Here is a 15,680-nt window from a genome sequence, read left to right on the forward strand (position 1 = left end):
TATTTTCTTGCGGTATGTGCAGTGATGTGTACGGGATGCCATTCCAGTGTGAGAAGTGACAGTCAAGAAACAGCTTCAATAAAAACATTCACAAGGATGTGTTACTTCCTTTGAACTTCTTTTTAATTACAGAACAGAAATGTATTCTACTTGGTTCAATTTAATAACTTGATTTTCCCATAAGAGAAATTCCTTCTTCAGCCAAAATACAAAATATTAAATATATAAATACAAAATATAACATATATACATGCAAAATATAATATATATGCATGCACTGATATAATACCCATCACATCTATGGATACACATTTGACCTGTAACAACCTCACACTTAAAATGAGATCTGGAAACTAATTTAATTTGAAATATTGAACTTAAAAACAAACCCAAACTTTCTGACTACAGGTTCTCTTCTGCGTCTTCCAGTGTGGGCTACAGATACATTCTGTCAATGAAAGATGGACACAAGGACAAACTAATAACCCTTTGTTTTGAAACACAATGTGTTTGCACATTGTTTTACTTTAGGAAGCCTGTCAACCCAAGCTGAACAAGATGGATGAAGGGATGACACTCATCTCCTCCATCTGATGACAGGAAGTGAAACAATCAGGTAAGTAAGAGCGTTCAGCAGGTTTGATTTACCACAACATTCTCTTCCAACATCGGCGACAGTAAGTCCTTCCCCACTCATCGGCCTGTGTATTCAGTGGGATACCCCACTGAACCACCCTAGTGGTGGTTTAGTAGTATGACAGCTGTGTTGTCAAAATGAACAACCAATGTACTCTGCTGCCATCTAGTGAGCAGGAGAGTGAAACACAAAATACCTGGTGTCATGCTCTGCTGGATGTTCTTTAGCTCTCACCTTCAGTTACATGTATGTTACATGTAAATGTGCTTGCATTCTGATTCCATTCCAATATTAGCATTACAATTAGCCTGTCTCTACAGCACAGGGATGGTGGGTAGCCTAGAGGTTAGAGAGGCCAGCCAGCAATCGGGAGGTCGCTGGTTCAATCCCCACTCCAGGAGGGAGCTGGATGTGATGTGATGTCATATCTAAGGTGTCTACTACCCTTGAGCAAGGCACTGAACCCCTAACTGCTCCAGGAGTGCTGACCCTGTGCCCAGAGCTCTGTTCTCCCTTGGGGGTGTGCATGTGTGTTGTCTCAGAGGGAGGGTGCAGTGTGTGTGTTGTCTATCAAATTCCTACAATTGATTGCATGGCCAAATAAAGAGTCTTCTTCTTCTTCATACATTGTATAGCTTTACAGCACACCAGTGCATAGCTACAGTACTGAAGTCTCTTCAGGCTACATCTTAACACCTCTTAACACAGCTCACCCGAAAGACGGCATTCTGTTGCATGGAAATCTCATATCACTGTCCAGAGGCATGTGGGGTCTTCTTTGATTAGTGGAATAGCGCCACCTACTGGCCCACCAACGTCACCCCCAGTAGTCTGTTTGGCTCCCATCCAAGGCCAAGATCTCACCCAGGCCCATCGCTGCCTAGCTTCAGAGGCGGCCGGCAGTGGGGTGCAGGGTGCCATCAGCTGATAATAGCCATTTTATCAGAAAAGCATTTGCAGAATTTTCCAAAGGCACAACAGATGACGCTCAATAGAAAACAGGGTCATGTGGATATTCCCACAAAAACAACAGGATGTGATGACACTTACTGTAGTGCAATATTCATAGACAATTTAAAGACCTAGTTTACCGATTAGAGTATGACAATGAACCATTTCACCATTGCAATATGGACAATATGATGTGGGGTTTATTAACAAATGTGAGTTTCGTACTTCTGACATTTCATGAATGCAGCATTAGTACCAATCTCATGTCATCAGGCTACGTGACCTCTGTATAAACAAGCAAAGATAACACAGGGTTTCTCCTCCTGTCTCTGAGAGTCCCCCACCCGACGGCGTGTGAAGGAGAGGAGAGGAGAGGAGAGGAGAGGAGAGGAGAGGAGAGGAGAGGAGAGGAGAGGAGAGGAGAGGAGAGGAGAGGAGAGGAGAGGAGAGGAGAGGAGAGGAGAGAGATCAGTGATATGAGGACGACAGCCGGGGATCAAACCTCGTTTCCCGAAGGAACCTCGCAGGCTTCCGTCGTCTCCATTCGCTTGACGTCAGCATAACAACAAACTAGCTGACTGTCATGACAGCTCGGGATGGGAAAAGACAATCAATTAACAACTGAAATCGAAACACATCGCCACCCTTTCTCGACTGAATGTGACATTTCTTTAACGAGGTGAGGTTCACAAGTATACGTATCTTGCGAAGGCAACTGTAACCGCGATCGTACACAGGACTGAACCGTGAGCGAACGTTAGCTGGTTGATTAGCGGGCTAGCTGCCGCGGGTCCGGTTGGCCTGGCTTCGCTCGATGTCGCTGCGGTTGATGTGGAAGTCGAGTCCGCGTCCCAGCTCCGTGTGCCGGGTAGACCCCCCGGGGGGCTGGCTAGGCAGCTTTAACCAGCTGTTAGCTGTGTTAAGTGAGACGTTATCCTGTCACAATCATTAGCGATTGTCAGACTCGCGTTCTTCTTGCATGGATCCAGCCAGCAGAACCGCGAGCAATGTTATCGACAGCGTGAGTCAACGCTAGTTAGTTACCAAGTCAAGCCAGCTAACCTGTACCCACTAGCTGGCTGTACTAGTAATAGCAGACCTTTGCCATGGTAACCGTCTGCTTGACAGTTTAGAGGCCGTGGCGTTTTCTCGTCGATCTGACTGAATTAGCTAACAGCTAACAGCTAGCTAGCTCGTCGTCTCGATCAGTGGCCATCACGAAAGAGCAGTCGGTGACCCAGCCAGAGCCTGGACCCTGCAGCACCCCGTCCGGACATCAGTGACGTGCACCAGTTGCTCAACTAACTCGGTGTGCGTGTTGTTAGCCGGCGTGGTGTCGGTGCTCCGGGTTGCCACAGCGACTGCACCTTCCCCTCGCCTGGCGCACTGCAGCAGCGCCTCGGCTAAGAATCCCCCTTTTCTCTTTCTCGTCTAGTTTGTGAGGAATAAAGGGAAGGAGAGAGAGAGAGAGACGCCGAGGAGCGCCATTCTTCGACCTGTCAGCTAGCCAGCCGGAGAGACGGGGAGCAGCATCGGGAAGCAGCGGGCAGCGGGCGCCGCGGAGCCGGTGGAGAAGATGGCGGGCAGCCCGGAGAAGAGCTCCACAGCGCAGGAGCTGAAGGAACAAGGCAACCGGCTGTTCCTCTGCCGCAAGTACCAGGAGGCTGCGACCTGCTACGGCAAGGCCATCGTGAGTGCCTCTGCTCTGCATGACACGGGGGTGATGCAGCACATATATAGATAGGTGCACAGAGGGGATGTAGGCCTTGTCTGCTGGCTTCACAATGGACCATGGCTGCAGTCCAGGACTGCGTCCTGTTGTCACCACCTTGACCTACTAGAGCCTGGATATAGTCCTTGACACAGTGGTTGTATGTACCTGTCTGTCTGTCTGTCTGTCTGCCTGTCTGTCTGCCTGTCTGTCTGCCTGCCTGTCTGCCTGCCTGTCTGTGTCTGTGTGTCTGTCTGTGTTGTTTAGTTGGATCCTGCCTAAACAGAGTGATCATAGCATAGTTGCTTAACAGTCCACTGTAACACTGTCCATCTGATTTAATCTGGTGTGTGTGTGTGTGTCTCTCTCTCTCTCTCTCTCTCTCTCTGTGCCTCCAGAACCGTAACCCGTCGGTGGCGGTGTACTACACTAACCGGGCCCTGTGCCACGTCAAGCTGCAGCAGCATGACAAGGCCCTGGCGGACTGCAAACACGCCCTGGAGCTGGACAGCCAGTCGGTCAAGGCCCACTTCTTCCTGGGCCAGTGTCACCTGGAGCTGGAGAACTACGACGAGGCCATCGGCAACCTGCAGAGAGGTCAGTCACACCTCAATACAACCAGCAGAGAGGTCAGTCATACCTCAATACAACCAACAGAGAGGTCAGTCATACCTCAATACAACCAACAGAGGTCAGTCACACCTCAATACCTCAATACAACCAGCAGAGAGGTCAGTCATACCTCAATACCTCAATACAACCAACAGAGGTCAGTCACACCTCAATACAACCAGCAGAGAGGTCAGTCATACCTCAATACCTCAATACAACCAACAGAGGTCAGTCACACCTCAATACAACCTGCAGAGAGGTCAGTCATACCTCAATACAACCTGCAGAGAGGTCAGTCATACCTCAATACCTCAACACCAACACTGTTTCTGCCACTGTGTCTGCTTCATTCATTATCACAAATGCTGTCTTTTCAATTCCTAAAGTCTGGAACCTGTTCAGGGAATAGGGGCCGAATCAAAGTTTCACTGTCCATTTCCGTGGTGGTGGTGTTGTTGGTCTGACCTCTGCAGCCCACAACCTGGCCAAGGAACAGAGGCTGAACTTCGAGACGACATTCCCAGCGCTCTGCGGATCGCCAAGAAGAAGCGCTGGAACAGCATCGAGGAGAAACGCATCAACCAGGAGAACGAGTTGCACGCCTATCTCACCAAACTCATCCTGGCCGAGAAGGAGAGGTGAGACCAGGAGAGTAACACCGTAGGGATGTGCATACACATACTGAGAGGCTGGTGGAGGTAGAAATCAGAGGACGGGCTCATTGTAATGCAGGGAATGAGGAATGGTATCAAACACGAGAGGTTTAAAGGAAGGTGTTGCCCTCTGCTGTGTTTCCCAGGGAACTGGAGGACTGCAGAGAAAAGCAGGAAGAGGAGGACCAGAATGGAAGTGAAGCTGTAAAGATCCAATCAAAACACGTGAGTTTGTCAGACCTGACAGGGGTTGATCTCCACCAGGCTAGCCTGGCTGTGTGGCCTCGTACGTCTCATTATAACCACTGATCCACATTCAGAATCCCTTATCAGAATCAGAATCCCTTATCAGAATCAGAAGTCTTTAATTTGGCCAAGTATATTTGCACATACAGGAAATTGACTTGGTGAGGTTGGTGCATGGACATAAAAAACAAATAGCAAATATTGACCAGAAATTTACAAAATAGCAAAATATGAACAAAATAGCAATAACAAATTTACGAAAAAGAGCAGCAGAACAATACATCTGGTAGGCTGTGTGATCTACGCTTGACTCCCTCTTCTGCTGCTGGAATCATCCTGTGTATTATTATATGTACTGGTTTATTATTGTTACTGCTGTTATTTGATTGTTGTCACCGTTACGTTGTGTTGTCGATGGTGAGGGACGTTGTGGAGCTGCTCTGCCTCAGGGGTTAAGTTGTTGTTCTTCTCCGGAGCAGGACAAGTTCATGATGGACATGGACGAGCTCTTTTCCCAAGTGGACGAAAAGAGAAAAGTAAGTTTTGTTGGGGGGGGGGGGGGGGTTTAAAGGTATTTGTGTGTGGGTGGGGGGGTCTCTGAGGTTGGGGTGGGGCAGTCTGTGTGCAGGTTGGTGGGGGGTGTCTAGGACAGTTTGGGGGGGGGGGGGGGTCCTGGGTACAGGTTGGTGGGGGGTGTCTAGGACAGTTTGGGGGGGGGGGGGGGGTCCTGGGTACAGGTTGGTGGGGGGGTAGTCCCACTCGTATTGTCATTTGTTGTATTGGAGAGAAAGTAGAGAGAAACAGGAAGTAAGGAGGAGAGGGTATCTCAGCAGGGCATGGGCTGGATTCGAACCTGTGCCGACATGGCCATGTGTGTGCACTGTAGGCCTTGGTGCTAGACCACCGGACCACCCCTCTAGTTGTTGACCTGCAGGACAACCAGAGGGACTCCTGAGTGAGGCAGATGTCTGCTGGGCTCTCTACCTGGCCTGCTGGGCTCTCTACCTGGCCTGCTGGGCTCTCTACCTGGCCTGCTGGGCTCTCTACCTGGCCTGCTGGGCTCTCTACCTGGCCTGCTGGGCTCTCTACCTGGCCTGCTGGGCTCTCTACCTGGCCTGCTGGTCTCTCTACCTGGCCTGCATGGGCTCTCTACCTGGCCTGCTAGGCTCTCTACCTGGCCTGCATGGGCTCTCTACCTGGCCTGCTGGGCTCTCTACCTGGCCTGCTGGGCTCTCTACCTGGCCTGCTGGGCTCTCTACCTGGCCTGCTGGGCTCTCTACCTGGCCTCCTGGCCTGCATGGGCTCTCTACCTGGCCTGCTGGGCTCTCTACCTGGCCTCCTGGCCTGCATGGGCTCTCTACCTGGCCTGCTGGGCTCTCTACCTGGCCTGCTGGGCTCTCTACCTGGCCTGCTGGGCGTGCCAGTTCAACCTCTGTCCTACAGCACTGTCACCACACCCTGTACAGCCAGGGGAGGCTGGCGGAGGTGGAAAATCGGAGGACGTGCGATCTCATTGTAATGCATGCAACGGAACGAGGAATGCTATCAAACACATGTTTCCATGCATTACAATGAGCCCGCCCATCCCGCGATCTCTACCTCCACCAGCCTCCGATTTCTACCTCCACCAGCCTCACGTTGACAGTGTATCGTAGTGCTGCCTGGTATGTCGACATACCAAAATAGAACTGCTATTTCTACCCCTAGCCGTTTCTAAGGCAACCAGCTCTTCACGTTGCTTGTTGAGGCTTATCAGAGCTGTTTGAGTCGTTGTCTTAGTGAGGTCATTGTCCTGTCAGCGTCCTTGGCCCTGCCACAGCTGAGGTTTCAGACCCCCATTCTTATTTCGGGGGGGGGGGGTATATATAGGGTTGTAATGGAGTGGAGCCCAACCCTGGTAGTGCAGAGGTGACAGGTGACAGCTCAGAGGAGAGGTCAGAGGTCAGGGGAGATGACACGTTGGGTAGTAGACAATTGAAGTTGTGTTTTATTGTATATTTCTACCTTCTATATGTTATATGTATACTGTACACTCCTCATCCACCTGGATGTATTACCCCCCCCCCAGAAACGTGAGATCCCAGACTACCTGTGTGGGAAGATCAGTTTTGAGCTCATGAGGGAACCTTGCATCACCCCCAGTGGCATCACCTACGACCGCAAAGACATCGAGGAGCACCTACAGGTACAATATACATACACACACACACACACACACCATTACCCACGACCGCAAAGACATGGAGTCCGAAACGGACCTGGGTTAAATACTTTGAAGTAGTTGAGAGCCGTTCTTGATGTAGTCTGACCCAGCGGCTCACCCCCCCCCCCCCCCTCTGACCCAGCGGCTAAACCCCCCCCCCCCCCCCCCCCTCTCTCTGCAGCGAGTCGGCCATTTTGACCCAGTGACGAGGAGCCCCCTGACCCAGGACCAGCTGATCCCCAACCTGGCCATGAAGGAGGTGATCGATGCCTTCATCCAGGAGAACGGCTGGGTGGAGGACTACTGACCCCCCACCCAGGCCCCCTCACCCCGACACCCACCCATGCCCCCCCACCCAGGCCCACTCACCCCGACACCCACCCATGCCCCCCCACCCTTTCCCAGACCCCCCACCAACCTGTACCCAGCCCCCCCAAACTGTCCCAGACCCCCCCACCAACCTGTGCCCAGACTGCCCCACCCCCAACCACCAACCTCAGAGACCCCCCCCCCCCCCCCCCACACACACACATCCAGACCTCCATCCAAGCAAGCAAACTCCCTTCCTCACCGACGCCTTGATCCAGGATGGACGCCCAGCCCCCCCCCCCCCCCCCCTCAAGACTGGGGAGACGGACACTGCAGATCTCCAACGTGGATATGCACTTTACACATACACAAGGCGGGAGGGGGGGTGGGGGGAGGGGAGGGGGGGCACTATGGACTGCCAAACAGGAGCAATGCTGCTGTGTCTCTCTTTCTCTCTCTCTCACTCTCTCTCTCTCTTTCTTTCTTTCTTTCTTTCTTTCTTTCTCTCTTTTGCTATGACACTTTCTCTCTTTCAGTTCTCACTCTCCCTTTATCACCCTCCCTCCCTCCCTCCCTCCCACCCTCCCTCCCTCCCTCCCTCTCAGTGCCACAGTCCTCTGATCACACACCCCCTGCACTCAGGTGTTTTCAGAAAACCGATCTCTCCTCTCCAAATGGAAACATCCAGAACTGGCCTGACAAACGAGGGAACCGCGGGCCTTGTGTCTGGACCTGACTCTCATCCTCTCTCTCGTTCTGATTTTGGATTTCTCAAACCCAGTGGATGTCCTCAGTAGTGGTGTTGGTGATTAGAGAAGAACCCATGGCGGTGTCCCGACCCAGATCCTCAACGGAAATGCCAAAACTGCTGTTCTCAAAACAATCTGATGGGAATCCGTCTGTATGCAAGATAAGAACCAGAAGCAGAGACTCTGACCCGACCACATCCCAGTCTGTCCCCGCTCCTCCTCCTCCTCCTCCTCCTCCTCTGTCCCCCACATCGCATATCAGTCCTCCACAGCAGACTATTCAAATATGTTGAATGTATGCATATATATATATATTAATTATACAGTAAGAGTGAATAGATTGAACCTGATTTTAAAGTTGTGTGTGTATAATTATTAGTACCAAATGGCATTATTTTCCTAACGAGGGGAGTTGAAACCCTGTCCAGTTTGCCAGAGGGACATGCTGCATGGACGGGACACCACAGGGTCCTGACGGGTCATATTCCCAAGGCCACGGTTTAAATACAACACCTTTGGGTTGTGAGAGATGAGTTTCCGTCTCTCTCAGTTTGGGTTTGAAGTTCTTTGGTGGTTGCTTAGCGCCGTGGTTCTCGCTCACGGTCCCGGGGAGCTGCAGTGGGTCCAGGTCTTCGTCTAAGCCTAGTGACATCATCGTACGTCAGAAGCCTGCAGCGCTGCAGCCCCCCGGGACCAGGCGTGAGATCGCTGGTGTAGAAGGATGTTTCTGCTGTACATGCTGTTTCTGGAGACAATAAGGCGCTTGGACAATGTTTGGCTGGAGCAGGCGAAGAGAAGAGAGGCCATGATGGAAGCCTCGGCCTTTAAGCATGAATGTCAGGTCTGCTTTGCAAAGATGAGCCAGCCAGCGGACATGGACCGGGTCGCTGGGAGTGGGACACTTGGACCAGGTCACTTGGAGTGGGTCGCTTGGACCAGGTCACTTGGACCGGGTCACATGGAGTGGGACGCTTGTTTTCTCCTCATCATTTGAAACCCCTGTTGTACAAACAGGATGCTGTCGTTGTCACACAGGATGCTGTCATAACCAGGACTCGAATTACAGGGGGGTTCCGCACAAACAGCTCCCCCTACAAGAGAGAAAATGATCTATGTTGCCCCCCCTAAGAGTAGTGTATCTCCCCCAAGAGTACATGTGGGATTGGAACCCTGGTCATAACAGTCAAGGTCAGATTCTAACGACTGACAGAAGGTCAGAGCAGTGAATCTCCTCTCTCCTCCATTTAACAGTGAAGGTCTCTGCCGTGTTCTGGGCTTGTTAGAAGGAAGGACCGTCTGTCCTTCAGGACCTCGCCGCAGGGCTCAGAGACCTAGGCCAATCACAGCGCAGGGCTCAGAGACCTAGGCCAATCACAGCGCAGGGCTCAGAGACCTAGGTCAATCACAGCGCAGGGCTCAGAGACCTAGGCCAGTCACAGCGTGGGGATTGGAGATCTGGGTCAATCACAGTGCGGGGCTTGAAAATCTGGGCCAATCACAGCGCATGGTTCTAAGACCTAGACCAATCACATCACAGGGCTTGGAGACCTAGGCCAATCACGGTGCGGGGCTTGGAGATCTGGGCCAATTACAGGCATCAAGACCATCCTCAGTTCAGTCCAGGGGTCAGGTTCCAGAAAGCATCGTAGCTAAATTAGTACTTCATATTCCCAGCAACCCAGATATTCCCAGCAACCCAGATATTCCCAACAACCCAGATATTCCCAACAACCCAGCCGCAGAGCCTCTAGACAACAACTAAAAAGTGCGTGAAAGAACTCTGAATGCAGGAACTCAAAATTAAGAATATTGCTGGTCTAGGAAAGTAGTGAGCTTGGAACTTCTGAAGAGATGAAGGACTGCTTTAGTATGACGTTAGCTAGGAAGCTTTCAGGAAACCCCCCCTGGGCAGATAGTCTACAGTCCCGTTTCCTCCTCTAGTGAATGTACGTATGTATGTGGTGTTGGTTAGCTGTAGGGTTATGTTGGGGGGGGGGGGGGGGATGATCATGGGGGGTGGGGGGGTCATGGGATGATGATGGGGGGGTGGGGAGGGTGTGGTGGGGGGGGTCATGGTGGAGTCATGTGGTGGGGGGGTCATGGTGGAGTCATGTGGTGGGGGGGTCATGTGGTGGGGGGGGTCATATTGGGGAGGTCGTGTTTGCAGGCTGTGGACTGTATATATGTTTGCTTGTGAATTTCTGATTTGATTTGTTGATGAAAGCGTGAGTTGGACTGGTGTCTGTGGGTGTGGAGAGCTTGAGAAACAAACGGTATTAAATGTAGATATGTGAATAACAAGTGTACTGTTTCAGTTATTTCTCCTCTCTTTGTTTGTTTTTTAAATTGGATCAGATTATGTTTAAACTTATACCCCACTTTACACTACAGAACCAAACCCAAATGAGCTGAGCTGTACTGGGCTACTGTACTGTGTGTGCATGCGCGCGCCTGTGTCTGTATGTGCCTGTGTCTGTATGTGCCTGTGTCTGTATGTACGTGTGTCTGTATGTACGTGTGTCTGTATGTACGTGTGTCTGTATGTACGTGTGTCTGTATGTGTGTGTGCGTGTGCGTTTGTGTGTGCCTGTGTGCGTGTGTGTGTGTGTGTGTCTCACAGACAGGCCAGTGTCTCCAGCCCCGAGCCCTCACACACCGGGCCTATTGTCAGTGTGTGTGTGTCCAGAGGTGATGTCACACTCTGTACTAGGAGGGTTGAGGACTCAGCTCTGACACATCTGGTCTGACTGGGACAGCAGCACAACCACAATCAACACATCAACATGGTAAGAGTTAGGCTTATGTTCATATTTGTGATGTTTGATTTAGAAAAAATAATATATAAAATATATATATTGTGTGTTTATCATATGCATACGTTTCTACTGTTGTAGTTGTTGCATTGAGAGTGCATGTGATGGGTTGTGTTTACCATGGAGAGGAAATGTGATCTGTTGTTGTTGTTGTTGTTTTGGTAGAGTTTCTCCAGTGAGAAGGCGGCTGCCATTTTGCTGCTGGGTGTCTTGGGTCTCTCCTCTGCCAATGAAGGTGAGGATGTCACAGGTGATGTCATGTTTCCCATGGCCTATCTAGCTACACTGGCGGAATCCAACCCAGTCAGACTCTATTTGACTTGTCAGGCATTCTTCCTCCTCAAATGAAATGTTGACATTTAATTCATGCTTTTCAATGTTTCACTTCTCAGAGAAGGAAGGTCATAGCTCTCAGGTGATCTGATGAGTAGGTGAGACAGGATTTTTGGTATATTTTCAGCTACTATTTCTAAGATTAGCACTCAGGAGCCAAAAACATGTCCCCCTTTTACCTGATTGGACAGAGAGGGCCACACACCTCCCCACTCCCATGAGCAAAAGCTTACAATATTTTGCCAAAGTAAGTTGGCCTTAGAGTGAGGACTGGTCTAATGAGATGAGGTCTGGTGTTCTGGTGAGATGAGGTCTGGTGTTCTGGTGAGATGAGGTCTGGTGTTCTGGTGAGGTCTGGTGTTCTGGTGAGGTCTGGTGTTCTGATGAGATGAGGTCTGGTGTTCTGATGAGATGAGGTCTGGTGTTCTGATGAGATGAGGTCTGGTGTTCTGGGTCTGGGCAGTAAGGTGCTGCTCTTCAGTGTCTTAACTTACCACCACCTGTGTATGTTGATCTGTGTGTGTTTGTGTCTGTACAGTTGTGTGTGTGTGCGTGTCTGTGCAGTACAGTGATGTGTGTGTGTGTCCGTGTCTGTTCGTCTGTACAGTGGGTCTGGCCGGTAAGGTCCTGGTCTTTCCCTACGAGACGGACTTCAGCTTCGTGGCGCTGATCCCCCAGAAGGAGATGGAGCTGCGGGCGTTCACGCTGTGCCTGCGCGTGGCCACGGAGCTGCAGGACGAGCGCCAGATCATCCTGTTCGCCTACCGCACGCCGGACTACGACGAGCTGAACGTGTGGCGTGAGAAGGACGGCAGGGTGTCCTTCTACCTGAGCGGAGACGGAGCTTTCTTCCACCTTCCGCCCATCAGCACCTTCAGGACCAGCCTCTGTCTCACCTGGGAGTCCCGCTCTGGCCTGGCCGCCTTCTGGGTGGACGGACGACGCAGCACCTACCAGGTGGGTCCTGGGGACTAGGTAGTAGGTAGTCCCTACCAGGTGGGTCCTGGGGACTAGGTAGTAGGTAGTCCCTACCAGGTGGGTCCTGGGGACTAGGTAGTAGGTAGTCCCTACCAGGTGGGTCCTGGGGACTAGGTAGTAGGTAGTCCCTACCAGGTGGGTCCTGGGGACTAGGTAGTAGGTAGTCCCTACCAGGTGGGTCCTGGGGACTAGGTAGTAGGTAGTCCCTACCAGGTGGCTCCTGGGGACTTTTTTTTAGACAACACACATGCACTGCACACAGAAAGGTTGCTGGTTCAAATCCCGGGCTGGGGATAAATAGCAGGGACTAACCTAGCAACTGTTTTGGTGCTAGGCTTCAGTCCTTGGTACCATGGAGCTCCAGTTGTCATCCCCAAGTTACCTCCAGGACCAGAGCAGGAGACTAATGTTACCTCCAGGACCAGAGCAGGAGACTAATGTTACCTCCAGGACCAGAGCAGGAGACTAATGTTACCTCCAGGACCAGAGCAGGAGACTAATGTTACCTCCAGGACCAGAGCAGGAGACTAATGTTTGTTGTAACAAATGGAATAATGAAGTTTGATGGTATTGTAGGTGTACAAGCCGGGCCACAGCGTGTGTCCTAAGGTTACTGATATAGTTGTGAGGAAATAAAGGACAGTAACAACGTGTGTGTTTAAGGAATCTTTTACTTGTGTATCAGTCAAGTCCACAGTCTGTGTCCAGCTGTGTGGTCTGAACCAAGAACAGGTTGATGAGCTCCTGTAGTGTGGTACCCTTTGATCTGTCACCCAGTCTGAAGCAGGATCCAACATTAATATCTTCAGATCATACCAACCTGTCTGTTCATTGGTTTGATTACAGTTCCAAAAGGTTGGCCTGATGAGCATGTCTCCTACCAGTCTAAATCATACTGTACATAGTTGTGTTGTATTGTAGGGTACTAATATAGTTGTGTTGTGGGGTACTAATATAGTTGTGTTGTATTGTAGGGTACTAATCTAGTTGTGTTGTATTGTAGGGTACTAATATAGTTGTATTGTAGGGTACTAATCTAGTTGTGTTGTAGGGTACTAATCTAGTTGTGTTGTATTGTAGGGTACTAATATAGTTGTATTGTAGGGTACTAATATAGTTGTGTTGTATTGTAGGGTACTAATCTAGTTGTGTTGTATTGTAGGGTACTAATATAGTTGTTGTGTTGTATTGTAGGGTACTAATATAGTTGTGTTGTAGGGTACTAATCTAGTTGTGTTGTATTGTAGGGTACTAATCTAGTTGTGTTGTATTGTAGGGTACTAATATAGTTGTGTTGTATTGTAGGGTACTAATATAGTTGTTGTGTTGTATTGTAGGGTACTAATATAGTTGTGTTGTAGGGTACTAATCTAGTTGTGTTGTATTGTAGGGTACTAATATAGTTGTGTTGTATTGTAGGGTACTAATATAGTTGTGTTGTATTGTAGGGTACTAATATAGTTGTGTTGTAGGGTACTAATATAGTTGTGTTGTATTGTAGGGTACTAATATAGTTGTGTTGTAGGGTACTAATATAGTTGTGTTGTATTGTAGGGTACTAATATAGTTGTGTTGTAGGGTACTAATATAGTTGTGTTGTATTGTAGGGTACTAATATAGTTGTGTTGTATTGTAGGGTACTAATATAGTTGTGTTGTAGGGTACTAATATAGTTGTATTGTAGGGTACTAATATAGTTGTGTTGTAGGGTACTAATATAGTTGTATTGTAGGGTACTAATATAGTTGTGTTGTATTGTAGGGTACTAATATAGTTGTGTTGTATTGTAGGGTACTAATATAGTTGTGTTGTATTGTAGGGTACTAATATAGTTGTGTTGTAGGGTACTAATATAGTTGTATTGTAGGGTACTAATATAGTTGTGTTGTATTGTAGGGTACTAATATAGTTGTGTTGTATTGTAGGGTACTAATATAGTTGTGTTGTAGGGTACTAATATAGTTGTGTTGTGTTGTAGGGTACTAATATAGTTGTGTTGTATTGTAGGGTACTAATATAGTTGTGTTGTGTTGTAGGGTACTAATATAGTTGTGTTGTAGGGTACTAATATAGTTGTGTTGTAGGGTACTAATATAGTTGTGTTGTATTGTAGGGTACTAATATAGTTGTGTTGTAGGGTACTAATATAGTTGTATTGTAGGGTACTAATATAGTTGTGTTGTATTGTAGGGTACTAATATAGTTGTGTTGTAGGGTACTAATATAGTTGTTGTGTTGTATTGTAGGGTACTAATCTAGTTGTGTTGTATTGTAGGGTACTAATATAGTTGTTGTGTTGTATTGTAGGGTACTAATATAGTTGTGTTGTAGGGTACTAATATAGTTGTGTTGTAGGGTACTAATATAGTTGTGTTGTATTGTAGGGTACTAATATAGTTGTGTTGTAGGGTACTAATATAGTTGTGTTGTAGGGTACTAATATAGTTGTGTTGTATTGTAGGGTACTAATATAGTTGTGTTGTATTGTAGGGTACTAATATAGTTGTGTTGTAGGGTACTAATATAGTTGTGTTGTATTGTAGGGTACTAATATAGTTGTGTTGTATTGTAGGGTACTAATATAGTTGTGTTGTAGGGTACTAATATAGTTGTTGTGTTGTATTGTAGGGTACTAATATAGTTGTTGTGTTGTAGGGTACTAATCTAGTTGTTGTGTTGCAGGTGTATAAGCCTGGCCACACGGTGCGTCCGAAGGGGACGGTCCTCCTCGGTCAGGACGCAGACAAGCACCTGGGGGACCTGGAGGCGTTGCAGAGCTTCGTGGGGGAGGTGACGGACCTCCACATGTGGGACTACGTCCTCTCCCGCAGCCAGATCCAGGCCCTGCACTACGGCCACCGTGTCCCCCAGGGGAACATCTTCGACTGGGCCACCATCGAGTACCAGCTCCACGGGAACGTCATGGTGGTGGATGAAGACTGACTGGCCGCGCCCCAACCGTCACACCACGGGAACACGGACCGGCGTCACACGTGTGTCTGCGTGGGGCTGGCGCTGTTAGTGACGCATCTGTGTGGCGTGGTGTGACGTCACCTCGGGGGAGGTTGTTACAATGTTCCTTCACTCAGAAGTTGTTGTTGTTGATTTGTTGTTGTTGTTGTTGATGATATCGTCTTTCAGCTTCCGTATCTGTTATACTGTTAATCATCAGCATCATGACCAGCGCCCCCTGCAGATGCTAGTAGGTACTACCACAAACCAGGGTTGGGGTCAGGTGGGAGTCAATTCAGGAGGGAATGGAAAGTACAATTCCATAATCGCAAATAGAACATTTATTTTCAACGATTTCTCTGAGAAGCTTTTTACAGCACATCAAAACTTGTTACAGTTTTTAATTGTAAATTCTAATCACTTCCTTTGAATTGGCTGAACTGAAACAGACTTGACCCCAACTGTCATTCACGTGTCTCCACTGATTGGCTGGTCTAGAGATTTGGCCCGTTGTTGTACCTGGCGTAACCACA

At 49.0% G+C, this 15,680-nt stretch overlaps 2 protein-coding genes across 2 annotated transcripts; both read left to right on the forward strand.

Annotated features, from left to right (window-relative positions):
• Positions 1-2,114: 2,114 nt before the first annotated feature.
• Positions 2,115-10,045, forward strand: stub1 (STIP1 homology and U-Box containing protein 1). Its single transcript, XM_083687053.1, is given in 9 exon segments — positions 2,115-2,267; positions 3,024-3,278; positions 3,698-3,896; positions 4,385-4,416; positions 4,422-4,549; positions 4,711-4,789; positions 5,290-5,346; positions 6,879-6,995; positions 7,195-10,045. Coding segments are annotated over 8 exon segments (852 nt in total). The 5' UTR covers positions 2,115-2,267; positions 3,024-3,164; the 3' UTR covers positions 7,321-10,045.
• Positions 10,046-11,651: 1,606 nt separating this feature from the next.
• LOC310817124 (C-reactive protein-like) lies at positions 11,652-15,175 on the forward strand (the record flags this gene model as incomplete). Its single annotated transcript, XM_083687561.1, has 3 exons — positions 11,652-11,721; positions 11,825-12,174; positions 14,878-15,175. The coding sequence occupies 3 exons, from the start codon at positions 11,652-11,654 to the stop codon at positions 15,136-15,138; spliced, it is 681 nt and encodes a 226-aa protein (XP_083543687.1). The 3' UTR covers positions 15,139-15,175.
• Positions 15,176-15,680: the final 505 nt, after the last annotated feature.

This window comes from Argentina silus (assembly GCF_951799395.1).
Source record: "Argentina silus genome assembly, chromosome: 16".
Classification (NCBI taxonomy): Eukaryota; Metazoa; Chordata; class Actinopteri; order Argentiniformes; family Argentinidae; genus Argentina; species Argentina silus.